Source organism: Homalodisca vitripennis, chromosome 1 (genome assembly GCF_021130785.1).
Source record: "Homalodisca vitripennis isolate AUS2020 chromosome 1, UT_GWSS_2.1, whole genome shotgun sequence".
Taxonomy (NCBI): domain Eukaryota; kingdom Metazoa; phylum Arthropoda; class Insecta; order Hemiptera; family Cicadellidae; genus Homalodisca; species Homalodisca vitripennis.
This window is the reverse complement of record NC_060207.1, coordinates 24449826-24477225: the sequence shown is the minus strand read 5'-3', so window position 1 is coordinate 24477225 and position 27400 is coordinate 24449826. Positions and strand designations below refer to the sequence as shown.

At 33.1% G+C, this 27400-nt stretch overlaps 1 protein-coding gene across 2 annotated transcripts; it reads right to left on the bottom strand.

Annotated features, from left to right (window-relative positions):
- Positions 1 to 211: 211 nt before the first annotated feature.
- LOC124358443 (tubulin alpha-1 chain) lies at positions 212 to 10698 on the bottom strand. 2 transcript variants are annotated; one of them, XM_046810748.1, is made up of 4 exons: positions 10549 to 10698; positions 3429 to 3651; positions 1777 to 2078; positions 212 to 1162 (listed from the first exon to the last, which is right to left on the bottom strand). In XM_046810748.1, exons 1-4 carry the CDS (start codon positions 10549 to 10551, stop codon positions 338 to 340), a joined length of 1353 nt encoding a protein of 450 aa, XP_046666704.1. In that variant the 5' UTR covers positions 10552 to 10698; the 3' UTR covers positions 212 to 337. The 2 variants fall into 2 exon arrangements, with proteins under 2 accessions (XP_046666704.1, XP_046666698.1); XM_046810742.1 differs by lacking the exon at positions 10549 to 10698 and having other exon boundaries at positions 3429 to 3666.
- Between the last annotated feature and the right edge of the window lie 16702 nt (positions 10699 to 27400).

Below are 27400 nucleotides of genomic sequence, written 5' to 3'. Positions count from 1 at the left end.
TATCAGTAAAATAAAATTTAATGTAAGTTTTAAAACTCTGTTTTAAGTCCAAATCATATAAAAATGCCCAACTAGTTTAAATATTTAAATTGACCACCTAAGCAGCTTTGGTGATAAAAAGAATTGAATTTACTTTACTATACAAATATCCTTTGTTATCCCATGGAATAATACTTTTGACTGTGGAATGGAGTATAAATTATACACAGAATATGTTTCAGAATGCTTTAGTTCTGTATAGTATAACTTGTATAAAAGGAATGCATTTTAACAAAAGTTTGATAAAATATATAGGAAAAGCTAAAGAAGGTAATGTTGTATGCAGGGAATACTTCAATTAATATTCCTCGGCGCCCTCTCCTTCACCTTCAACAGAATCCATTCCCACTTCTTCATAGTCTTTCTCCAGGGCAGCCAAGTCTTCACGCGCTTCGCTGAACTCTCCTTCTTCCATACCTTCACCTACATACCAGTGGACAAAAGCCCGTTTGGCATACATGAGATCAAACTTGTGGTCCAGGCGAGCCCATGCCTCTGCGATTGCGGTGGTGTTAGACAACATGCATACAGCACGCTGCACCTTCGCGAGATCTCCTCCGGGAACCACTGTCGGAGGCTGGTAGTTGATGCCAACTTTGAAACCGGTAGGACACCAATCCACAAACTGGATGGTGCGTTTGGTTTTGATGGTAGCGATTGCAGCATTTACATCCTTGGGGACAACGTCTCCTCTGTAAAGCATGCAGCATGCCATGTACTTTCCGTGACGAGGGTCACACTTCACCATCTGGTTGGCGGGCTCAAAACAGGCATTGGTAATTTCCATTACGGACAGCTGCTCGTGGTAAGCCTTCTCTGCCGAAATGACTGGTGCGTATGTAACCAGAGGGAAATGGATACGAGGATAGGGAACCAAGTTGGTTTGGAACTCTGTGAGATCTACGTTCAGTGCACCGTCGAATCTAAGAGAGGCTGTGATGGAAGAAACAATCTGACCAATAAGTCTGTTCAAGTTAGTGTAGGTGGGCCTCTCAATGTCCAAGTTGCGTCGGCAAATGTCATAGATAGCTTCGTTGTCAACCATAAAAGCGCAGTCAGAATGTTCCAGTGTCGTGTGGGTGGTTAGGATTGAGTTGTATGGCTCTACTACAGCTGTGGAAACCTAAAAATAAAACAATAAAGATTAGAAACATGCAACCAATTTATTTATTAATTTCTATTTAATTTCAAGTTTAAAATGTATAACTAAAATTACACCTATCAAGTTCTACATGATTTGAAATTTTTTAATTCCATTATGAGTTTTTTGTCAATCCCAGAATTTTACAAACTTGATAACTTGATATTAAAAGATTACTCATTATTTCAGGATATGTGAGTGTTTGATAATTTCAAAAAGCGTGTTAGGAGAAACCGACAACCCCATAGAAATGTGAGTAGCAAAATTTTTATTAAAATGTATTAATTTAGAAGCTTATTTGTTATTATTAACCTATATGACTCATACACATTAACCGATTTAAATTCAAACATTTTTGTTCGACAAGGCTTGAAGGTTCATTAATTAAAGGGTGTTATGTTAATTCAAATTCTTAAACCCCACTCTGTTGGGAAAATATTTTTAATTTAATTTTAATGCATATCAAATATACAAATTAATGATTAAATGCTACATGGGAGGAGTGAATTTACTATCCCAAATGAAAATACACATGGGATTACACATAACACATAATTACAAAAATGTTTTACTGATTTTATGTAGCATTTCCCTACCTGGGGTGCAGGGTAGATGGCGAACTCCAGTTTGCTTTTCTTTCCATAGTCCACGGACAGCCTTTCCATTAAAAGAGAAGTAAACCCAGAGCCAGTTCCTCCACCAAACGAATGAAAGATCAAAAAGCCTTGAAGTCCAGTACACTGGTCAGAAAGCTTCCTGATCCTATCCAAGACAACATCGACGATCTCTTTCCCAATGGTGTAGTGTCCTCGAGCGTAGTTGTTGGCAGCATCTTCTTTTCCCGTAATCAGCTGTTCTGGGTGGAACAGTTGCCGGTATGTGCCGGTTCGAACCTCATCTGAGAACAAAATGTAGGGATACATAAATAGGCTATCCAACTGAATAGGCTTATCCTTCAACACTTCATTTCCATATTTTTAAATACATACTAACAGTATAACTACTTGCTTTGTTAGAGGTCATAACAAACTATAATAATAATGATTACCCTTCACACAACATTAACCGAGTGATACAATCCATCAGAGGCAATCAGAAGCATTTCTAGCAGTTATTTGCCTCACTACAGGACAAATCGTACATTTTTGTTATTGCTAAAATATTTTGTTTATTTCAACATAATAGAATGCATGTTCACTACTACTTGGAATGGCTAAATTTATATTGTATTCACTGCAGTGTAAGAAATAATTCTTGTTTTAAGTCATTATAGATAATAGCACATATTAAGACACAAAAATGGAGATAAACAGTGACAAAATGAGCCGCTTACCACAAGAGTAACTCTCAGAACTAGGGGAACTAAAATATGTCACTAGCCAGTACGAGAGTTAATTTTAAATAATGAGAACTGATGTTTAAAAAGTTATCTTACGAAGCGTGATTTGTAAGTAAGGTCCGTTTTGATGCAGAGACTAGTAGTTCGTGCGTATACCGCAACGAGCTCATGCCTCATGTACCACCATACCTCGGGAACAACTGTGCTCAGTTTGAGCTCTATAGCTAACCTGTACAGTTCTATTCTGAGCTTTCAAAATTTGTTTATTCTATTCAATGCTTTCAAGACAACTCGCCCGCTGCATGAGAGGTTTGCTAAGTGATACAGTTTTCTGAAGGATGACGACTCTGTGAAAATGCTTCCTCACAGACAGATTCTTAAGTAAGATCATAGCTGGAGACAAAACATGGACTTTGCATATCGCACCCAAATCAAAACAACAGATAATAGAATTAAAACACATACGTGCCTGTAAAGGTGAAGGCAAAGCAGACACTATCCCCGTGCAAAATCATAGTTTAGGTGTTTTGGGAACGGAATGATTTTTTATTGGTCGATGTCATGCAACGATGAACCACTATCAATGCAGAAGCATAGTGCACTTATGTTCAAACGAACCTTACTTAAAAAAACATGCCTCGTAAATAGCAAAATATCAGTTTCTCAAACCCTTAGTAAATTCACTCTTTAAACCCTTGACAGTTGTCGAATCTCTTCCTCCTCACGAATAAACTAGTTTTCAGACTCTTTTGATACTTACATTTAAACACTTAATTAACTAACCACATTTAATTAACCAGATTTGTTAACAAATCATAATGATAACAACTCATAACCTCTATTGTAACTATCAGTTATATTATTAAAACCAATGATATAAACCTTTCTTTATTACAACATTTATCTCACCTACTACTGTTGGCTCGAGATCCACAAAAACGGCTCGTGGAACATGTTTCCCTGCTCCCGTTTCACTGAAGAAGGTGTTGAAACTGTCATCCCCACCACCAACAGTTTTGTCAGAAGGCATCTGACCATCAGGCTGGATGCCATGTTCCAAGCAGTACAACTCCCAACAGGCATTGCCAATTTGGACTCCGGCCTGACCGACGTGGATGGAAATGCACTCACGCTGAGAAAAAAACATTTTGTATTGAGTCATTTGATCAATTAGCCCAAACAATCAGCAATTTTCAAACTTAAAAGGTAGATTTTAGTGTTTATGCCATTATTTACTTGAACAACAAAGTTCATATTTCTTTGTGGATTCTAGGCACATCTCTTCCAAAATGGAATATTTATGTACTATATTATTTAAATAAAATCATAATTTTATACTGATTTGTTTTTGTTTCTTATAGCCTAATTTGGATTATATTTTATGCTTTTTCAAAATTATTCGTAGAATTGTAAAGGTCTAACCTGCATTATTGTGTGCAAAAGACTTTATTCTTGATAAATATTCTTTTGGCTATAAATATTTATGAATATCAAGTAATTTTTTTATCAACACATCTTTTTTGTCCTGAGGAATAAGGACGGTTTGCCCCCGTGCTTAGTCCTAAAAGGACCTTTGTGCCTCCCTTACTTAAATTTGTGTCCACAAACAAGTAACACATGTTCCTTACAATTTGGATTATATTTTATTGCTTTTTAAAATTATTCCGTAGAATAGCAATGGTCCTTATTTCATCAGTTTATAAACTGCTTTTCATCTTTCCAAAAAAAAGACTTATGTTTAGATTTTATATTACATCAATGTATCTTTTTTTATTTTATCCATATTTCACGTAGCCTATATTTTCTAACAAAATATGCTAGAGAAAAAAATAAACAATTTATTTTATAATTTAGTTATACAAAACCTATACAATATTTTTAGTGAAGATATGTCAACGAGAGGCTGTTATATGTTATGTTATATTTATGTTATTAATCATAGATGTTCTAATTATTTTCCTATGTGGAATTTATTTTCAATACAATCAGTAAGTTACATGGCCTAATTTCCAGCTTGTTTTCTGAATTTTCACTAAAAATATTCGTTTCTATTGTGTTTATATTATCTTTTTTACCTCTACAAATATATCCATTTATATAGGTACATATATTTTTACTTTCAAATAAGATATGGTTTTCACAATATAACTTTTTTTAATATTACACTACACTAAGGTATACAAAAAAACAAAGTCTACTTAATGTTGTAACTCCTATTTTACTTGAGATAGGCTATTGCAAAAATTACAATTTTTATTTTTACTAAAAAAAACCAAGCACTTTTTTCATAATATTTTCACATCTTGGCTGTAAGGAAATTTCTTATATTTTTAGTGCTAGAGTTTAGGTAACTGTAGTAAAAATATTTTTCCTGGTTCTCGTTCTTCTCATTACAACCTACTGTAAAACATAACATATATAAATTACAGTAGGCTTAACTGTTTCTAAAACTACATTTTGAGAAAAGATTAATGAAACAATTATGAGCTACAATTCATTTAGTAAATAGATTCAGTATTTGTATGGATCATTTAAAAAGGGCTTGTAGCTAGGGCTGGCCCAATGAACCCTCAACAGTTTTTTTTAAACAAATTGATAAACTGTTGCGCCGTGAAACTGCTGCTCGATGATGGCAGTCGCAATAGATAATGAATTATGGCAGCAGGCTGTTCAGGATATTTGAAACAGGAAAGCACTCAACAGGAACAATAGTAAATGTTTAAAAATTTATTTTATTCCACTAAAACAGTGATCTGACTCCCATTAGTTAAATCAGATATGTTTTATTATCTATTTTTATACAACAGAAACAGCACAGGACTTGGAAAACTGCATGGTTGCATCTAGTATTCTATACTCAGTAGTCTGTTGAAACACATTAGTTAAATTAAACTGATATGCAGCGTAAACGACTACAGTATAATAAGCGGCCACCAACACAACCGGATTATGTTTATTGATTTTAAATATCGATACTATCAAATACAACATTTGACCTATAGATATTCATAAATTAATAATTGCCAGCTTTCTTTATTTAGACAAGTGATGTCATTACCAGCTCTTGTTATTTAGTTTATGTAGGAGAAAACTAACGACAACTACAAGAACAATGGAGATGAATATGCAGATATTGCCTCAAACAAAATGTTTTTATTACCACTGAGCAATGTTTTAAACTGTTACAAGATAACCTTGCTCCTTTAAATCCGAAATTGTCCAGTTTGTATTTACGAGATGAAAACTTGAATTAAATGTGGAAATGAAACAGTATTCGCTGCAAGAAAAGTATGAACAAACACGAACGGGTACTTAGCAATGTATGACCAAGACTTCCGTAAGTACAACGCTCCTCAAACGTGGTTTGTATAAAGTTTAGTTATTTTATGTAAACAAATACATTTATTTTACATATAAAAGTATAACTTCACTATAATACAATGTTAAAAGCATAAAACTTAAATCATTTAAACATTATCGTTCAACATTAACCCTGGAACTGGCCATCATTTTTCCCAAAATGACAGGCACATTTTGGTGATTTTGTAAGGGTTTTGTGTTTTAATCACTGCTCATATATTTTTTATTGATAGAAACATTTTAAAAGCATCAATGTCTTTAGAAATAAATGTAGTTTCCCAAAAAAATATTAAATATTGAATCATTTCAATGTATTTTTATTTTTTTAGTGATTAAGATAAAAATATTAGTAAAGAATAAATGTTTCTCAAATGTATAGCACCCTCTCAGGTAATATGAAATTTTTTAGAATAATTCTAAAATATACAAGTTTGCTTATATATCTGAATTACAAATTACAAAAAAATATTTAGGTAAAAGAATTTTATTGGTACTTTTGAATAATATATCTCTGAAAACTAAAAAATCTGAAAAAAGTTTGTATAGCACTATAGAAATAAAACGCTAATACTTTCTGAAAAAGTAAAAAAGAATTACTGTCTAAAATACATGAATATGCTTTTATAATAAATATATGTAGAAGTGAAAAATATGATATTTATAGAAGTTTACATTGCACAAGATACTTTTATATGGCAACAATTTTTTTTTAATTTTTACAAAAGTAAAAATTGTGAAATAAATGCCTAACATTTTTAGCTAACAATTTTCTTTTCATCCAAAAATTATTTATATAGCTAGTACATTTATTGAAGTTTACAAAAATGTACAACAATTTATTTTTATCTCTATTATTTTTTTGTTAAAAAAATAAAACAAGCGATGGTCATAGAAATAAAACGCTAAATACCTTCAGAAAAAGTAAAAAAAATTACTGTCTAAAATACATGAATATGGTTTTATAATAAATACATTATGTTTAAATTAACACTCATTATGAAATAACTTGTCTACAAAATAATAAAACACTGAACCTGAAGCATATAACACGCTTACTTTCAGTTTCACAAAAATCTAACCTATTCACTAAAACTTAACCTAACCTCTACATCTTTCACTTCACTAATTAAAAAAAACACTAAACAAACTTTTATTTATACACACTAAATAACGAAGTCTAAAATATCCAAATAAATAGCAAGCAATACACTAATACGGCAATGGCGTAATAACAACAGAGAAATCAACATGACAACCAAGCGAAGCGTTGTTCTTATCTACTGGCTGAGTCGGTGATTGTGCAACAGAACAAAAATAAAATACTAGTTCATAGTCTTCGTTGACGATACTGTTGCTTAGAGCAATTCGTCTTCTATGTTTTGATATGATTTTCACTATTGCCAGACAACGATAAAGTAACAAAAATAATAAAATTTAATTAAGCTATTTTCGACGCATTAGGCATTTTGGAATTTTACAAAACACAAGCTTTTCAAAAGCTTATTTTATAAACATTTATTTTCCTACTGGCTATTGAAAAGATGTTTCTGAAAGCCAAGAATACACTGTTTTCAATGACGACACTTACGATCGTGTAGAACGTAAACTCAAGATGGGGAATTTTGACAAACATGTGGTAATTTTAGCGTGTTCGGAAATTACGCAAACAAATGGCAATCAGAAATGTCAACATCCAAGTTTAGAATTTTAGGTACTTTGGGATTATACCGACCACACCCAGACATGAATCGTTATTTCACATTTCGTTTCTACTGATTACTAGATTAGCGTAGAACAATATTTCGTCAATATAAAACAGGAATTGTCTTATCGCAAACCCCTCCCCATCCTCAGACAGAGGTCAAAGTCGAGCGTCTAGTAGATAACGTGATTGCAGAGTCTCGCCGCCCGTTCAGCTGGTGCATCGCTTTGTTGTACTTCCGTGTTTTACCTCTACATTTCTCCAAACACAAAAATTCAACAAAAACAAACATTTACCAAACTAAACTCTTTATTTAAAAAACACTCAAAACTTGTTTTTATTCTTGATCACATTCCGCCACCCAAAATGCGAGTGCCTCCGGCCATCAGCGCGGGCTTCGGCAGCACTTCCGAAGCCCGCGCTGATGTCGACGAAAGAAAAACATCCCTCGAGATAGTACCTATCAGTAAAATATCAAATTCTAGAGGGGCTAATCAGAAATATAAATTGAATTGTAATGGAAAGGTAATTATGTACCGTGCAAATCACGTGATGCCGCGCGGCCTGCCGTAATCAGGATTCTCGAGAAAGATAAGATAACAGCGACAACAATACCGATCACAATACCTGGAAATGCTTGTAAGTTTGTAATTTTGTAATTGAAGAGTTGTTTTTTCGTTCTATCATGTTTGTTTCTATAAATTTCTATTTTTGTGTTCTTCATACTGGTGTGGTCGGTATAATCCCAAAGTACCGAATTTTATAATGAAAGATTTAACGTAACTTTAGAACGTTTTATGATATAATATGAAACCTTGGATCTTTATCTTTAGATTTACATATGTTTTACTTCAAACAAAGTAAAAATAGACTTGATGTGAGAGATCATATTACGACATGGTTAATGCATCGAAAATAGCTTAGTGCCATTTTGAAACTGTGTTAATGCGTCGATAATCGCTTAAAGCCAGTTGCAGGGTTAAGGGTAGGGTACGATAAGCAGACCCGGTTTTTTATATCAAAGAATGTAATCATCGATACCTAATATTCGCATCTCAAATCCTAGACTATCAATCGATATAAAAGTATCTATCATATGTCAATAACAATCATATATTTTAAATAAAAATATGAATTTAATACTTACAGTGGTGAAACAATTATAACCAAAATTAGGAAAACTGAAGACGACCATATTTGCTCCTCTCACAGCTACAGTTGTTTCTTTCCCACAAATTTCACATAATGGGTTTTTCGGTAAGTCTGTTATGTTGAAGCCACGTAAAACATGTCTTATCATCTTTCAAGGCAATGTCGTATAGTTTTCTAAAATTGACTGCCATTTTTAATAATCAAATGGGGTAGGGTACGATAAGCGGACCCGGTTTTTTATATCAAAATTGGCAAACGATATTACTTAATCATAACCATCGATATAATCAATCGATACTGATTAATTATTTTTAACGATTAATTAAATAATCTATATCAATAGCTGTAAACACTTAAGTAACCTTGATTATTAAAAATGAGTCAATTTTAGAAAACTACACGACATTGCTTTGGAAGATGATAAGACGTGTTTTTCATGACTATCACACCCCATTATGTAAAATTTGTGGGAAAGAAACAACTTTAACTGTGAGAGGAGCAAATATGGTCGTCTTCAGTTTTCCTAATTTTGGTTATAATAATTTGTTTGATCATTGTGAATATTAGATTCATATTTTAATTTAAAACGTATGATTTATAGTCTAGGATTTGAGATGCTAATATTAGGTATCGATGATTACATTCTTCGATATAAAAAACCGGGTCCGCTTATCGTACCCTACCCATCAAATGATATTTATGTAAAATTTAAATATTACATTACGTGTGTTATTTGAAAGTGTTTACAGCTGTTGTAGTAGGTTATTTTTAAAAGTTAGTTGTTAAAAATAATTAATCAGTATTGATTGATTATATCGATGGTTATGATTAAGTTATATTGTTTGCTAATTTCTGACCCTTGCAGAATCAGGCATTTTCGTTCAACATTTTATGCATACCATATAGCAAAACGCTGCACACAGCACTCAAAGAGTTAAGATACGAATATTAGGTATCGATGATTACATTCTTCTATATAAAAAACCGGGTCCGCTTATCGTACCCTACCCCATCTTGCTTTCAGTCCTTTGGATGGTCATGAATATCGATGATTTGAATCTTTTCGATGATAATCATCAGCCAATTGTGTTGGTGGCTGCTCATTACACAGCAGCCACGTAATGTAGCCTAATGATATTTTTTGTGATTTCTAATGAAATGGCCCAATACATGTTAACTCTATTTTCCAAAATTAGACCATAAGTTAATCACAATTATAACTAAAACTAGCCTAGACCTCCTAAAATTATAATGCTGGTTTTCTAAGAATGGATTGAAAGTATTTTTTTCACCTAATTAAAATACAGGGTAAATATTAAGCAAGATACTATTTGATGTACTAGATCAGGTTAAGTTACAATCAATTATTTACCACTTCATGTATTCACCAGCAATGTTTTCCTAACACTAGAAGATTAGATATGTAATTCAACATTTAAAACTAGTAAAACAGAGTGAAGCTCAAAACCACCTTCAAACTTTGGCAGTTGATCCATGGCTTCCTTGTCTACTGCAGGTGCCACACCCAACCACAAAAATCAATACCAGTATGTGCAACAACTTGAATGATTGGCTAATTATAAGGATAAATACTGCATCTGAACTCAACAACTTACCCATATTTCACTGAAGTCTTTATTCGTAGCCTATTACCTGTAAAATAAATTAGGGACCTAGTTCTAAGTTGCTAGTAATTTACAGCAAGCGGGGTTAACCAAATTGAGATATTCGGTATTTTAAGTTTACCATTTGTTAAATCTAAACGAATTCAATAAACAAGTATTTAAAATTAAATAACATAATACATTTACTCACCATGGTTAGTAATTTGAGATGAAATTCAACCGATTAAGGTACAGGAGTATAATGACCCTTCCTCAAACGGCGGAGACTTGAGAATGGCGTTTTCACGATTACCCGGCGTCCAACGGAAATATCACTCCATAAAAGGAAAAAAATTGGCGGGACATGCGCACTACGACAGTATCTTCAGCCATCTCAAAATACTGTCTTCTTATTGGTTCTTCTCACTAAATCAATAGAACTAACCGCCTGATAACTTGCAATTTAATATTGTTATTCATTGCTATGGATTTTATTTCAAACTGAAATATTTAGTTGTAGATTCGTAAAGTATACATTTATGATTATATAAACATTCATAGTGTTTAAAGTATAATATTCTTATGACAAACCCACATCCCTTTGAGAACTATTTCTTTTTCTTACGCCTTCGTTGTTTAACCGCCCTGTGCCGCAATGCGGTCGATGACTCAACATTTTCATCAACAGCAAAGTTTATACTGCATTGACAATGACAAGGTTATAGCGTCTAGGGGTTGCCGCGCATTTAGGCCCCTATAAATTTTATGATAAACCTTCACGAACAAGTAAATTAAAATTATATGCGCGCTCTTTAGTGTTTATTTTAGTTTAAAATTAATCACTTCACAACAGGAAATACGCAAGGCCCAACAACTTCTACAGTGCATTCAGAAAGTGATTTTAAATAAACTTTTTATTGAAGCCGTTACCATAACTACTGTCAAAAGGATGGAGGGGAGATATAGGTTACCATAGAAATGAAATTAAACACCGTAACAAACCGTTAACGACATTTTCATGCTTTAGTATAAAATCAACGTACATTAAGTTTCCTATAGTAGCACGCTAAAAACTTAAATCAACCCATTTGATTTAATAGCATGTTATTTTTTTATTGAACTACTATAAATTATATAAAAATTTTAATCTGCTGTCTACTCTGGGGAGATGGGGTATCTTGATACAGACATACACATTCGATGGAAATCGATCAATTTAGAAGACATTGGATTAAGTTGTCACAAAAATTGAAGCAAGCTTTTATTATAAAGTTTTTAAAACCTTAGGCGTTGGAACATTCTACATTGAATTTGGTAACTGGTTGAGGAATGAAACGAATCCTTGGCTGTGAAAGTACCGTCCCTTCCCCAGCGTAAACCCCCGTCCTGTACAGAGTGTTTCCTAAAGGTGTTCCAATATTTTGGTATTTTGTTCTAGACGTGAAAATAGCAAAAAACTACATATGGAGGTATGTCCTAAAACGTTTAGTTCACCGTCTATCTGTCTATATGTGATTTTTACCAAAAAAGTTATATCTTTTATACCAGTAAAGATAAAGTTATGTAACTTTGAAGTTGTGTTGGCCTTTTTTATGCCCATTTGAGAAAAAAATATGAACAAATTATCTTTACCCGTTTCAAAGTGGCAGCCAATCATAAATTTTTATGTTAAATTCCGCAAAATCGATACCCTGTATGAAAATTTTACAAGAATATTAAAATGTAAACTTTATTATAAATCTAACAGTGGTAGTTTCATTAAAATCGGATAAAAAACAACTGATTAGTGCTATTAAACATAATACCATGTTTTACACACTACACAACAGGAAGTATAGTTTTGTAAACTGTTTTACTCTGAACAGCTGATTTAAAGTCAATGAGCTGATTAATTTGAACAGCTGTTTATTTAAGCTATTAAAAGTTGTTTAATTCTGAGTTGGTAAAATTGGTAAAGTCATTGTTTGCCATTCCTGTTGCTAATGAAAAGAAACAAACAATACATTATACTAAAGTAATTGGAATGGAGACAAAACAACTTTTACATTACAGAAGAAATAAACAACTGTTCACATTAATCAGCTCATTGACTTTAAATCAGCTGTTCAGAGTAAAACGGTTTAGAAAACTATACTTCCTTATGTGTAGTGTGTAAAACATGGTATTATGTTTAATAGTACTAATCAGTTGTTTTTTATCCCATTTTAATGAAACAACCACTGTTAGATTTAGAATAAAGGTTACAACATTTTAATATTCTTGTAAAATTTTCATACAGGGTATCGGTTTTGCGGAATTTAAAATCAAAATTTATGATTGGCTGCCATTTTGAAAGAGGTAAAGATAATTTGTTCCTATTTTTTTCTCAAATGGGCATAAAAAAGGCCAACACAACTGCAAAGTTACATAACTTTATCTTTACTGGTATAAAAGATATAACTTTTTTGGTGAAAATCACATACAGACAGATAGACAGAAAACTAAACGTTTTAGGACATACCTCCATATGTAGTTTTTTGCTCATTTTCACGTCTAGAACCAAATACCAAAATATTGGAACACCTTTAGGAATCACCCTGTATATCCCATCCGGTAGGTTTCTTCAAACCTTATCTCGTCTCATATTCATTTGCCATTTTTGTCTCACTCCTTTTTCAGGGAACATTAAATATATAAAATAGGGTTACCTCAAAAAATAGACTAGGCAGAGTCAACTGTTGTAACTTCTTGAGATTGATAAGATGCCATCTCTCACTGACTCCCAAATTACAAATCGTTAATAAAAGATAACAACCAAAAATCACTTTTCATTATTTTCCACTCATAAAATATCAACAGGAGGCTACACTATAAACATCTGAAACTCATTAACGACTAAATTAAATTTTCTCTACTTGTACTCTTAGATTTAAATTTAGAAACAATTCCTTCTACAGTGGCCTTGGGGGAAGCAATCAGTCGGAAATACTCCAAGTATTTTCCAGTTTGCATGAAACGCGTATTTAAATTGTTCTCGGATTTATACTCAAGTCAAAAAGAATAAAAAGCTTTAGAAAAACAAGTAAAAACTGCTTCTATGAGGAAAATTGACAGAATTTCCCCGTAATGACAGTTTTATTACAGTATCAGGCAAAGATGAGGAGCACCACCTGAGTTCAAACTTGAAGTAAATACAACCTTAAAGACCTGTACAGACCTAATCCTAATTTTGGTAGCACCTTGGTGGCATGTCAAGAAAAATACTCCGTTATAGATCTCAACACTGGAAATTACCTGTTACTTTAGGAACTAGGGAAACCTCCCCAGATAGATTTGAATTGTTTACAGACTGTGGAGCTGGTCAAGGAAAGACATGACAAATAAAAGGCCGCACCAACCAGTCCAATCAATAATAGACTGTTGGTGTCAAAAGACATGTTAGCCAAGAATTAAGTGACACTGTTTCAGAAAATCAAAAACATATAGACAACATCGCAAAAATGAAACTAATTTTGGTAGAAGGAGTCACATGCTGAGGAAACAACGCTCATACTGAACAGCTAGAAAGATATAGATCTAGCCCTATTCCCAACAAGGGATGCAGTCCGGAACACCCAAATTAGGACATAAATAATGTAAATGACACTTTCCAAATACATAGTTCCTAGGAGTCGGTCTAGACCAAAATTTCACTTGGCATTTATACGACAATAGTGTATATAGTGTGTAAAAAGATGAGCACTGAAAAGTATACGTAGTGAGATGAATAAAATGGATCAGTAATTTAGAGACTGTCAATATTGCGTACTATGCTCTAGTTAACTCCCACTTGAGATATAGGATTGTAGCATGGGGTGGATCATCATCTAATAATGTCGAAAAAAGACTTTCACTAAAAAAGAAAAAACTAATCACTAATAACTAAAAAAGACTTTAAGAGCGCTAGCTGACCTTCATCATGGAGAAAGTTATAGAAAGGCAATCAAAACACTTGGCATTCTGACAGTTTCTAGCCTCTAAATCCTTCAAGTAGTTCTTCATGTTGGCAACCTCAACCTTGAAACAAACCAGGATGTTCACACTTAAAATAAAACGCATGTAGCAAGATACATCCACCCCTCATACCGGATAGTCCTTTTAGAAAATAAACTTCCTCGTACATCGGACGTAAAGTAAAGAATCTGCTAGCAGGCATCTTCAAGGTTTAAAAGAAAAACCCTCAAGAAAGAACTACAAAAATACTTTTTGAACAATCCGGTGTATACCTTAGATAAGTTCCTGAGACTGATACAATAAAAAATAACCATGTTTTGATGTCATTGTATTTGTAATGTAGAAAAAAATGAAAGGCCTTTTTGCAATATTCTCTGAACTTCAATTGTGCAAGAATGCGGTTAATGTTAGGAGCGGTGATCCAAACCGCTCGCTTTTGCATTTTAAAAAGCTTGAAGAACTGGCTATTTACGCTGGTTCCGCAAAATACTAAAACGGGGGTGATGTGTGGGTACACCAAGTTGTAATTTGCCGTTATTAGAACCAGAATAGGGCAGTATTTGGCGAAAGACGCCTAAACGTAAATGCCCGTGAACAGTCTGAAGCAAACATGATTAGTAATAATCATCCATGTCAATCCCTAATCCAGGAGTATTGCAAGGGATTTGAAACAGTCAACTTCATCTAACGTAGTATCATCCATTAAGACGAATGGCTCGTTAATGGAATTTCTTGATCGGAGTGGAAAAGTCAGGACATTTGATTTTGAAAAGTTTACTGTCGGGTTGAGGTTGTTTAAATCCTGGGAAAATGTTCAATGTCTACAAAAGTTTTGTTCCAGAACTGTTCAATTGTAGCAGAAAATATTATTGTTTCATCAGCGTATGGTACAAGTTCTTCCTGCAGTAATGATGATCCTGTCATTTACATAGATACTAAAAGAATAGGACTTAGTATTGATCCCTGTAGAACTACAAAAACTCAAGTGTATTGGTTCAGAAATGTATTTAATATTTGAACAATTTGTGTTCTATGGCTTAGAAATGAGCTAAACCACTGAAGAAACATACCTCTGATTCCATGAAATTCTAGTTTATCAAATAGTTGCGTATGGTCATTATGCAACATTAATCTAACAACAGAATAGTTTATTAAAGAACATTAATAAAACTACATATTACGTTGGAGATATCATTACCATAATGGATGCAACTATGAATGGATACTATTATGCTTTTAATATTTAATACAATATTAATACACAATCAAAAGAAATGGTTAGTATCGATCACTAGCTCATTTAACATAACTGTGATAAATGTATTATCAATCATGTCGGCATCGCCTGCCTTGCCAAGATAGTATCAAATTGCTGCCTGACATGCAACGTCAAGAATCAATGTGAAGGTGAATAACCCACAAAATGATGCTTTATCCATCTTATTTTAATTTTTTAAACTCATGATGGCCACGAAAAGTTGAATTTAAATAACATATAAATAAATTTTAATGTAATTACATATTTTTAATAATTGTATTTATTTTTGAAAAGATAGCAGTGCAGAAGTTATGTACATAATAATCGCATAACTATGTTTCAGGAGTAAACACTTAATTTACAAGTGCTCTGAAACATAACAAGGAATTTATGGAAAATAAATTTAAGTAAATAACTCAACACTGAATATACAGTAAGATTAACATTTTATACAATTTAATAGTTTTTTATCTAAAATTACTTGGATATCTCCAAGGTTATACATACTTTATTTATTTATATATTAGCAGAAAACGTGTAAATTAAAAAAATGTATTATAGTATTAACATTGGTACCTCGACGTAATGCTGTTATATATTAATAAAATTGTTGTTGTTACGTTCTTAAATTTATAAAATTAGCCTATATCAATTTATTGAAATAGCATCATCCTCGGATACAGTAAGAAGCAGATTCAAGAGAAGGGCTAGTGAATTGCAGGTACTCCTTTACCTCTGTTTGAGTGTAATATACAGGGTGATTCATGAAGTTCTCCCCCCACTTCTACAGCACATTGTACTAGTAAAAATAATGAAAAAATGTTATATAAACATAGGTCCGAAAACGCTTCGTTAGCGAGTTACAGCTAGCGAAAGATTTCGCCTGAATTCCTGGGTAAAGAGTAAAATAAAGCCATACTGAACTTTTGGAAAGGTTAATTAAGTAAGAAATATCGTGGATTCTTATGTATTTTTACCTGATAAAGCTAATAAAATAGGTTTCAGAACTGTACCTGTAGTAGTTTTTGAGGGATTCAGGGTTAAATGAAAAAGATTGGGGCACGAAACAATGTTTTTTTAAGTTTGATGTACAATAACTTTGTTAAATTGGTAATAAATACATAAAATCGACAAACATTAATTGTAGAGAATTTAATTCTGAGAAAATTGATATAATCAAAGTCTAAAATAAAACAGAAATAACTACCAAAAAATCGATTTTATTCAGTATAATACATTACTAGCTGTAAAGAAATACCGTACGGTATTTAGTTAAAATAAAACAAAAACAAAATGTTTGTTCTTTAATGATGAGATAAATTGAGAAAACAAGATTAACTGTTAAATAAATTTGTTTGTAAATAAAAATATCATGTTTTATTACATTGTATTTTTTTTTTTTTTTTATAAAAATTTACATCAAATGTTCGAAAATAAATGAAGCAAACATTTTCCCATTATTGTTTACTAATCATCGAAATGCAGTTTTTTGTTTTATTAATTTCTAAGTTGGTAACGCACGAATAACAGCTGATCAACAATGGTATTCTGTACTGTTACGTTAGAACTGTGTATTAGTGGTGTTTTGCAAGCTACAGCAGGAGATCGGGTTCTGTGAATCTTGTTATTAAATGCAATTTTTCTGTGAGTTATAATTCGATTGTTTATTCAGCGAAAAAATGCCTTACTTATTTACATCAGAGGAATACGCTGATATGGTTTTTATTTTGGGTTACTCTAATGGTAATGCTAGAGCTGCTGTAGAAGAATATGAACTACGTTACCCTAATAGGAGGATTCCAGATACCAAAACAATTTCAGGAACTTTTCGTACTCTTCGGGAAACAGGATCACTACCAAGTACTAGAACCAATTATGAACGAGCTGTCCAACTTGATGATGATATTGTTATTAATGCTGTTCATCGCAGTCCAGGTGTAAGTACACGACGTATTTCTAGGCGGATAGGGGTTTCGTAGTCAACGGTGTGGAGGTCACTTAATCGAAACAAATTTTATCCGTTTCATAAACAAAAGGTTCAACATCTACAGCTAGGGGATGGTCCGCTTCGCTTGGAGTTTTGCAACTTTTTGAATATTAATAATCAACTCTACAAGCGTATTTTGTTTACGGATGAGGCACAATTCACTCGGGATGGTGTCAATAACTTGCACAATGAACACTCATGGGCAGAAGAAAATCCACATGAGGTAGTGGAACAGAACTTTCAACACCGATTTAGCGTCAATGTCTGGTGTGGCCTTTTGCACAATCGGCTGATTGGACCTTTCATATTACCTGGACGCCTAAATGCTGAGTTCTATTTGCATTTCCTTCAAGAAGAGTTGCCGCAGCTGTTAGAGAATGTTCCTTTACATCTCAGACAAAATTTGTACTTCCAGCATGACGGAGCACCTCCCCACTATTCACGTGCCGTTTCTGCTTACTTAAATCATCAATTTCCTGGACACTGGATTGGTCGTGGAGGGCCTCACCCTTGGCCACCAAGATCACCAGATCTATCTCCATTGGATTATTGCATCTGGGGATGGATGAAAGACATTGTATACAAGACAAAAGTGAATTCTCGTCATGAATTAATTGCCCGTATTATGGATTCGGCTGTGCAGATACAGGGAAGTCCTGAAAAGTTAAGAAACGCAACAAAAGCAATACACAAACGTGCTGCAAAATTTATTGATAATGATGGCTTCATTTTCGAACATATATTATAAAAAGGTGCGTACGGTTGGCCCAACCTGATTAATTTTGCTTAAAACTAGTAATGTATTATACTGAATAAAATCGATTTTTTGGTACTTATTTCTGTTTTATTTTAGACTTTGATTATATCAATTTTCTCAGAATTAAATTCTCTACAATTAATGTTTGTCGATTTTATGTATTTATTACCAATTTAACAAAGTTATTGTACATCAAACTTAAAAAACATTGTTTCGTGCCCCGATTTTTTTCATTTAACCCTGAATCCCTCAAAAACTACTACAGGTACAGTTCTGAAACCTATTTTATTAGCTTTATCAGGTAAAAATACATAAGAATCCACGATATTTCTTACTTAATTAACCTTTCCAAAAGTTCAGTATGGCTTTATTTTACTCTTTACCCAGGAATTCAGGCGAAATCTTTCGCTAGCTGTAACTCGCTAACGAAGCGTTTTCGGACCTATGTTTATATAACATTTTTTCATTATTTTTACTAGTACAATGTGCTGTAGAAGTGGGGGGAGAACTTCATGAATCACCCTGTATTCTGGATAAAACATTTCATTTTGGTTAAAATACATACCGTAATAATTAATACCATATTTAATGTTTAAACCAATTAGCTGTAGCAACACCCTCTCCTGAATTGCACACTAGGGCCAAAACTGCTGAGACTACGAATTGGTATTAACATTTAAACTTCAACCGATGGCCAATTTTATTCTAACTTATCTAGTGACATCTTTGTTAAATTATAAGCCTTCTGTTGACATACATAGATGGTGATATATATATATATAAAATGCCGCATCCTCTACAGTAGAACCTTTAGCAGGACATTAAATTCTACGATGCTTCTGTTGATCATAAAAGTACAATATTTTGATGTTTTGATGACTAAGAAGCAACATTAGTTTCTGGTACGCACTTTGGTTCCGGATTTTTGTGTTAAATGTGATGTTTCATTTTTATAGTGGCATTAACATCAAATTGATGTTGTGTTGTTGTATTGAGCTTGATACTGAGCGGATTCAAGAGCTCTAGCTCTTCCAAGGATAGAGAGTGATTTTCTAATAGTCTGACGAATTTGTGTTGAATGTAAACAATCTTATTAAGGTATCTCGAATGAACTAATCTTTATTAATTTCAGGAGTAACGGCTTTATAATTACTTCTTTTTGATGAATGTTTGAGGGCTGCCACGTGTTTATAATTTGTCTTTCCAGCTTTCTTGGAGTCGAGTTTTGAGTTTATGACGGGCAAACACCTTATTGACTGGTTGAATACAAATGGGGAGATTTATTGCATCAGAGTAAACATGATATTCATTCACTGATATATTTAAAAACAGTGGACGAAATAAAGTTTGTTAGCTAGGTTCGACTAAGGTATTAGGTATAATTAAAATTTTGAATGTTTCAAAAAAATGTTTCCATTCTTATTTAATATTTTTGCCGTTAGGATTGACACTGAATCTTTCAGGTCTAACAATACGTTGCGTTTCAATACTTTATATACCTTGAATTAGGTTTTATTGTATTTTTAGCTTAACATTAGGTAAGACGAAAGAGAATAAATTAAAACTCAGAATGAATATTACCATTATAAAAACTGTACCAAAAAAAAAAAAAAAAAAAAAAAAAAAAAAAAAAAAACGCTAATAAAACTGACACTATTATAAACAGTGTTAAATACGCATTATGTATGAATACTTGCATTAAGAAAATGTATGTAAATAAGAGTTTTAGAGATATCCAAAGAAATAGTCAACACAAATAATGCTATAACTGGAGGAAATCAACTAACCGATCACCAGGTTATAAATTATTTTGATTAGTTACGCTTAAATGTTGTAAGCCATTTATTTATTAAGGTTAAGAGGATGGCAATCCAAATCCGTGTGGCCTCCAAAGGACGAGTACTACTTCCCCAGGACTGTTATATATAAAGAACCCAGGGGGGAAATTTACTTTGTCCATTTTTTTATTTTACAGGACAACAGTTTGAAGTTTGAAAGCGCTACGAATGCCATAATGGTTATAAGGGAAACAATTAGGGACAAATATCATTTTATTTTATTATTTATTGTGTATTAAATCTACTCAGTACATTTGACATTGAAATTTTTTTTTAAACAATAGTATCACACATTGAACAAGTGTCGGAGCGTGGATATTCAACTGACACATTGAATTTTCTATTAAAAATACTTTTGTACGACTCGTATGATATAATTTTCCCAACATTGTTGGTTTCAGTACATGTATCTTTGTACACTGTGTGCATTTTTTAACAGATAGTTCCTCTGTAAAGTATATCTTCTCTGTTTTATTACCAGAATAATGGCTTAGACGCTCTTTAAATGACCTAATGTGATTACATACATTTTCTATTTGGCGCTTAGTTAGTTTACGTGGACGATTTGTTTTCGATCTTTTGGCAATACACCATAACATATAAGTGAATGCTGTATGGTGTCTAATCGTCTTTTGATCAATCCATGCAAAGCATAAATGCCTTCTTGCAAACTTGGACATCAGAGTTTTTGCATTCTCCTGTAGCCCTAACTTTATAGGCAAAACCAGAAATGAGTTTCGGCTATCTTCAATATTAACTGCTCCGGACCTACGCATGTTAACAGGTAGAACCGTAATCAATCCAGAAAGGTATGCTTGTGAGTCCCAAGGCACTTTCCACAACGTAAGAAGTCACTACACACTATAGAACATAACTTGCAATGTTATTCAAACATAACCCCAAAACACAACTTTTGTATGAAACTGCTGAATGACTAAATCATCTGTAGGCTACCAATGATAATGTTAAATAAACAAAGTACATATTTCCCTAGTTGTTTGGACAAAGTACATTTTTCCCCAGTGCCAAAACTAAAAATAATATATCTGTGACATAGTACATTCTTCCCCTGATAATTAGTTTAGATCAACTAAGGAGTTTCAAAGACCAACAATCAGTAAAAACCTGATAAGAAAAAAAAGTTGACAAACATTTCCCCCCTGTACTCATTATATTATATAAAATTTGGATGAAAATATCAAATTTATTTAGTTGGCGGAAAACAGGAAACGCGACGTTAAGGGTGAACAAGGTTTTTAAACACTGATCAGGATCACTCATTCGCATGACTGACCCATTCGAATTAAAAAGGTATTGGCCGCACGACACACTAGTTTCAAACAGTTTCAACCTCTGAAAATAAAGAACCTTATCCGGGGTCCGTCAAATTATTCTAATTAGTAGAAATAATGATAATTAATTTTTATTCTTCTTAATTAATTGTATTATAGAATCAATGTTAATTAACGGCTATATTGGGATTGTAACACCCCCCGTACTGTACTGATCCTTGTCAAAAACGTAGAGAGGAAAAATTTTTCGGAGGTTCAAGACTGATATTTTCCCGTAGTGGACAGAAAGTAAGACAGGTGCAGTCAACCGCTTATTCCCTATTTTGTTCCTTAAAACGTTTTTGACCCACTTCAATGTTGAGAACGATCTTTCAGCAGTAGGCTACATGTCAGTAATACTGAATTATGAATGACTAATACTGAATGTGGTATAATATATGTTCACGGTGCCCCTATTTTTCAAAATGAAATTGCATGCCAAGTCGCAGGTATTTAAATACATAATTATAAAAACTCTCTGGTTTGATTTACGAAATATAGTTAGAAAATGATTAGTTTTAAATAAATCTTAATGAGATGAAAATGTAACAAACGTTAACATAGGAAATCGTTTTCTTTGTAATAGTTTTCAATTTTATATGTGGCAAACCTATTGTTATAAATAGAAATAATTGATATTTGGCTGTACATGTTTTAGATTATTATTCTGTGTTAAGTTGATGAGATTACTTTTTATCTGATGTTATATGCATGCAAAAATGTTTAAAACAACAAATAAATGTTAGTATATCTTTCACCCTTATGTAGATTCTAATACACCAGTCATGGTAAATTGGGTTATTACCACTACTACTCTGGGCATTCCGTTGTTGGTTTCTTCCAATATTATGGACAACAGGATATCCTCACCACATATTTACCTGAAGAGCTTGATAAATGTGGAGAAAATCCTCAAGCTGCGATGGCGCCGTCACTTTTTTTTTGGGGGGGGGGGAAATGAAAAACACTTAGATGGGTTATCAAAGTGATGCAGTACAACTATGAGCTAGATTGCTAAGTATGAACAACATATGGGAGGCTGCACTTACATAAAAGACAACAAACACCATCTATGACTTCTCACTCACCAACACCACTAAGCAATATCAGCTGGAACAAAAAGGCTTGAGGCCACTGGAGTCTGGAGTCCGGGACAATGGTAGTCCTTGAAACACTCAAGCATTTCTTCTTGAATTTCCTGGACATTGTTGTTTTTCTGGCACTCACATTGATTTTTTTAGCAAAAATGCATGGCTTTAATTGATACTATTTGCTATTACATAATTATGTTTCATAGACGTTCTTGTTGAGCCTTATATGGGGACAAATTGCTAGTAATAAAAAATTAAAAGTAATCTCCATTCCGGTTTAGTCCGAAGAAAGGTGGATTTTACAGGTCATCTTTTAAAATACATACATTAACACCTTTATTAAGACAAGAAAATGGGATTGTTAACCCAAACTGAATGAATCAACAATCCCCATATATCCATCAGTGGAAAATTATGTCATTATTGTTAGTTGTGATCCCAGAATTTATTTACTCATAGTTTAGCATTCAAAGACTTTATTAGTTCAACTAATAAAGTTGTATTATTTTAATGAGATAATTTATTATCCTACACGTTATTTACATATACAAATATATACATTATCAAATATATATATATATATATATATATATATATATATATATACACTTATATACAATCATACATTTCAATGTGACAAGAGTTAATTGGCCACCTTTAGTATTTTTGTGTTAGTTAACTAGTGTGTGTAGTAGAATCTGACACTCCAAATCTCACAGAAAAAGCTCAAGCAGAAACACGAAGAAGAAGTGGAATGAGGTTCATAGGTCGTCGAACACATATTTATCTATTAGCCACAGATCTTTATTTACATATTTAATGAGACCAAAATGAGTTAGCTAAACCTAATAGTATGTTTGGTTTAGTCATGAGGTAGTACAATGTTGAAAATATGTCATACACATACAATTAAGAGTAAAATCTATAGTAGCCATATATAAACTCCTGCAGACCTTAGTATAGCTGGTTCAGCAACCATTGGAAATGGTCTTACTGGTTGTGGAAAAAGCTTTTCCCACATAAGGATTTCATCAGGGAGGATAATGCCAGTATTTGGCACCAATGAATGATGGTTGCTTCTCAAATATAGATAGGTAGTGGATAGGAAGTGTATATTAACTGTTGGCTTACCTTGTTTGATAATTAATTGTATATCGTCTTCTCCTGTCAGATTTTGCTTGCTGACGAAAGTGACTATCTACTGGATGAAGTCTAGTAATAGTTAGGATAGTGAGATATTTAAATGAGTCCTTGCAAGAATCCAGTGGGCTCAAAGCACAGAGAATGTGAATTGCCTTTTTCTGGAGTACCAAGACTATTATGGAGTTTTCCTTTGAAGGAGTTTTCACAAGCAGCAAGACCATATTTCAAGTGGGATTCGCACAAAGCATAGTAAGCTATGGGACTGCCCATCTCCCCAAAAGGCCTGTAGTGGGCAGGTACAAGCCTACATTGTCTCCTTAAGATATACAATGTAGAGAGGGTTTAGTTTTTAATAAAGCTGATCTACATGAGTTCCAGGGTAGTTGGTGATCTATCACTGTTCCAAGATATTTTGCCTAGTGCACTCTGGTCGGTTCATGTATTTCAACTGTCTCATATTTTATTCTTCCAAAGGAAATCTAGCCAATTTTTAGAACCGGGTCATTTCCAATACAGTGATGTTGGGCGATATTCACTGCAATGTACGATTATCTCAAGTGTTTAGAGTGTCTTGTTCTGGAGTAGGAGCATAGTGACACCGCAAACATTATTAATGTGCAGTATCCCCTAACACAGCTTGTAATGTCACACATATATTATGAAAAGAATTAGCTCCAAAGTAAATCATTGTGGTACACCTCTGGCCATAACCATTTGGCTATATGTGATATTTTGGGACTCATTGGTCAGTTGTTTTTATTTCAATAGACTGGGTTCAATTTACAAGGTAACTCTGAATTCACATTAATGCTTTTAGTTTGACACAGTACAATATTTATATCAGTGCAGTTGATCATGAAAGAAAACTATTAACTATGATTCAACCCTTGATAAACCATTATAATATTATAAAAACTTATGGTTTACCAAATTTCCCAATGGCATGCAAGATGTTGAACAGCTATTTTTATTGTTAGTGCGTCTTGAGTAGTAAGGAATATTTCAAGGAACCAATTAAACACAATTCTTTTGTAGTTCAATCCAATTCGACCAGTTACCATGCACCATTAATGTAACAATAATCTTGATTCTTGTGTTTTCAATATGGTATTCACGTTTTGGAGACCTGTATTGTTGTTACATATACTGTTGCACCCAAGTGGTTTTATTAATCTGCCTACAACAACATATCTAGTCTTGTATTCTAGTTTCATTACACACACAGAAGAAACAGTTTTTTTTAGATTGATGGAAACTGTAACAATTGAGCAATGAGAAACTCAAGATTTGTATTATACATCCTGGATACGTAACTAACCAATTATCAGGTTTATAAAATGTCTAAAGCAATACAAAAATGTGTTAAATTTTTATATAATATTCTTTTACAATATGAAAACTCCATTAAAAAGTGTTATTGTTTGTTTTTATCAGCATATAATAAATATTTAATTTTGTTACGTCTCCATGGATATTTTATTTTTTACACAGTTGATAACAAATGGAAACAAAATTTAACACGTCATTTTGATAGTAATGGTAATATTTTTTCCAGTTCTATATTCCACTTTCACATATTTTGGCAAAATATATAACCGTACATGTACCTGTGCATATACCTGCATAAAAGTAAATTATCCTCCCCCCTTGTAAATCAGCCAAAATGGGTTAAACATATATTAGCTCATTGCAGAGTCTCTAGCAGTTACACTGACATAACAGACACCACTCAAGTACACATTATTCAACACCTAAACCAGTTTAAATAAGAAAGACTGACAGAAGCTACTTTCTTTGAAAGATGCTTGGTGGAGGAAACACAAAACACAAATGAAAGTTTGTACAATTTTATGGTTTACTGAACTAGGATAATTTGTTGATTAGGTTATATATGTACGGTTGTCCATACACAAAGTACAAAATCATATTTTCGCGATCGAAAATTTACGTAATGCTGATCACCTGTCGACCGGGAAGATTCGCAGCAGACTCACGGCAGTCTATGAACGTAAATATAATACTACCTGCAAGCAAAATACTATCTTAAAAACTCGGACTATTCATTAATAAGATTATCTATCTAAAAATTTGCAAACACAAAATACGATAAAAATGTTATTGTAATGGGTTATTTGTTGTATAGTGACGATCAGGCGAGTATTAATGACGCGGCGAGTCTTCCCAGATTATATTGTCGAATCCCGTCGATCGATTTTCGGGCCTGAAACTTTCTTTAAGATTTTGTACATTGAAGATTTGGCCTCGACACATTACCAGTTATTATCACAATACCATAGATAGATATTTTAAGCAAAGATTGTTATACACCAAAAGCAAAAATGTCTATAGCAAAGTCATAATCCGTGGTTTTTGGGCGATTTCCGCAAACACTCGTTAAAATCCGTAACTTTTCCGGGACTTCCATGACCGGTGGATACCCTGCAAAAATAATCGACAACTATCACGGTCTATCGTTCCCCCTAATTCTCTAACTTTCTTCCACACTCCTATAAACACAAACGGACTAAACTGATCGGCCGGCAGGCCGGCGCAACGCCATGACACCTTTACTGGTGCCGAGTGCCGTTGAACTGTCAACTCACCTAACAACCCTCTACCCTCACTTTCACAAGACGTCCCTGTCAACTATTCTTGGACTTGATCACAAAATAATTAGCGTTAGATGGGCTCTTTATTTTGAACTTTTTACATATTTTTCTCAACATTTATGTACATATCCTGCATTTTCCCCATACACAGTAAATTTAAGCACAATTCCCGCACTTGCTGCACGATGGAAACCCGGGATTTTATCGTTTATTTAGTTCTATTAGGAGTAAATGTAGGCCAGCAGAGGGAGAAAGAGGGAAGAGAAGAGTGCAGACTTCAGAATATGGTTAAATAGTCAAATATAAATATTTATACAATATAATTTTCTTGCTTTGTTCTTTCAAAACACATTTCATATTGTAACATATATTTAGCAAAGTGTGCTCATATTGGGATAAAGACAGTTTGAAAATTGTTTACCTTAAAGCAATGTCCATTGTCCAAGTACTTCTTGATGTAGATTACATTATTTGTAAATTTTGGCCAATGGAATTTAGCTATTCTGTTTGTCATTTCAGTTTTAGTTTGTTCTAAACGCTGTTATGTAACTGTTTTATTTTAAAATTAAATTTTAAACAATGTATATATTTTATTGAATGGGCGTCAAAAAGCCTATCACTTGAGGGGTGGAAAAAATTTAATTTGTGTGTATCTGTTTGCATGATACCTCGAGAACGAACTGACTCATATACTTGAAATTCTGCATGGATCTCAGCAAAGCCTGTTTTAAGTGATAAGTGGTCTGGTGTACTGCTAATGGTAACTATAATAAATACAAATTAGCATGCTTGGGTAGGTTTTGTATGCCTAGGGTATTTATGAAATTTGTGTATAAAATGTAATGTAATGAGTGTTCTTATAATTTATATGAGTAATTTTAAAAAATATATACACTTTAAAAAGTAACCCCAAATATAAAAAATATCAATGACCAGGTAGATGAATTTCGGTGTCATTGAATGTATGCTGAGCAACTCTTGTGGCTCTTAGACGAGATCGCAAAAACTCCCACGTTGAAGGGTTAAAGAAAACACCTAATATGTTTCAAAATAGCCTACCAGCACATTAAAAGGGTT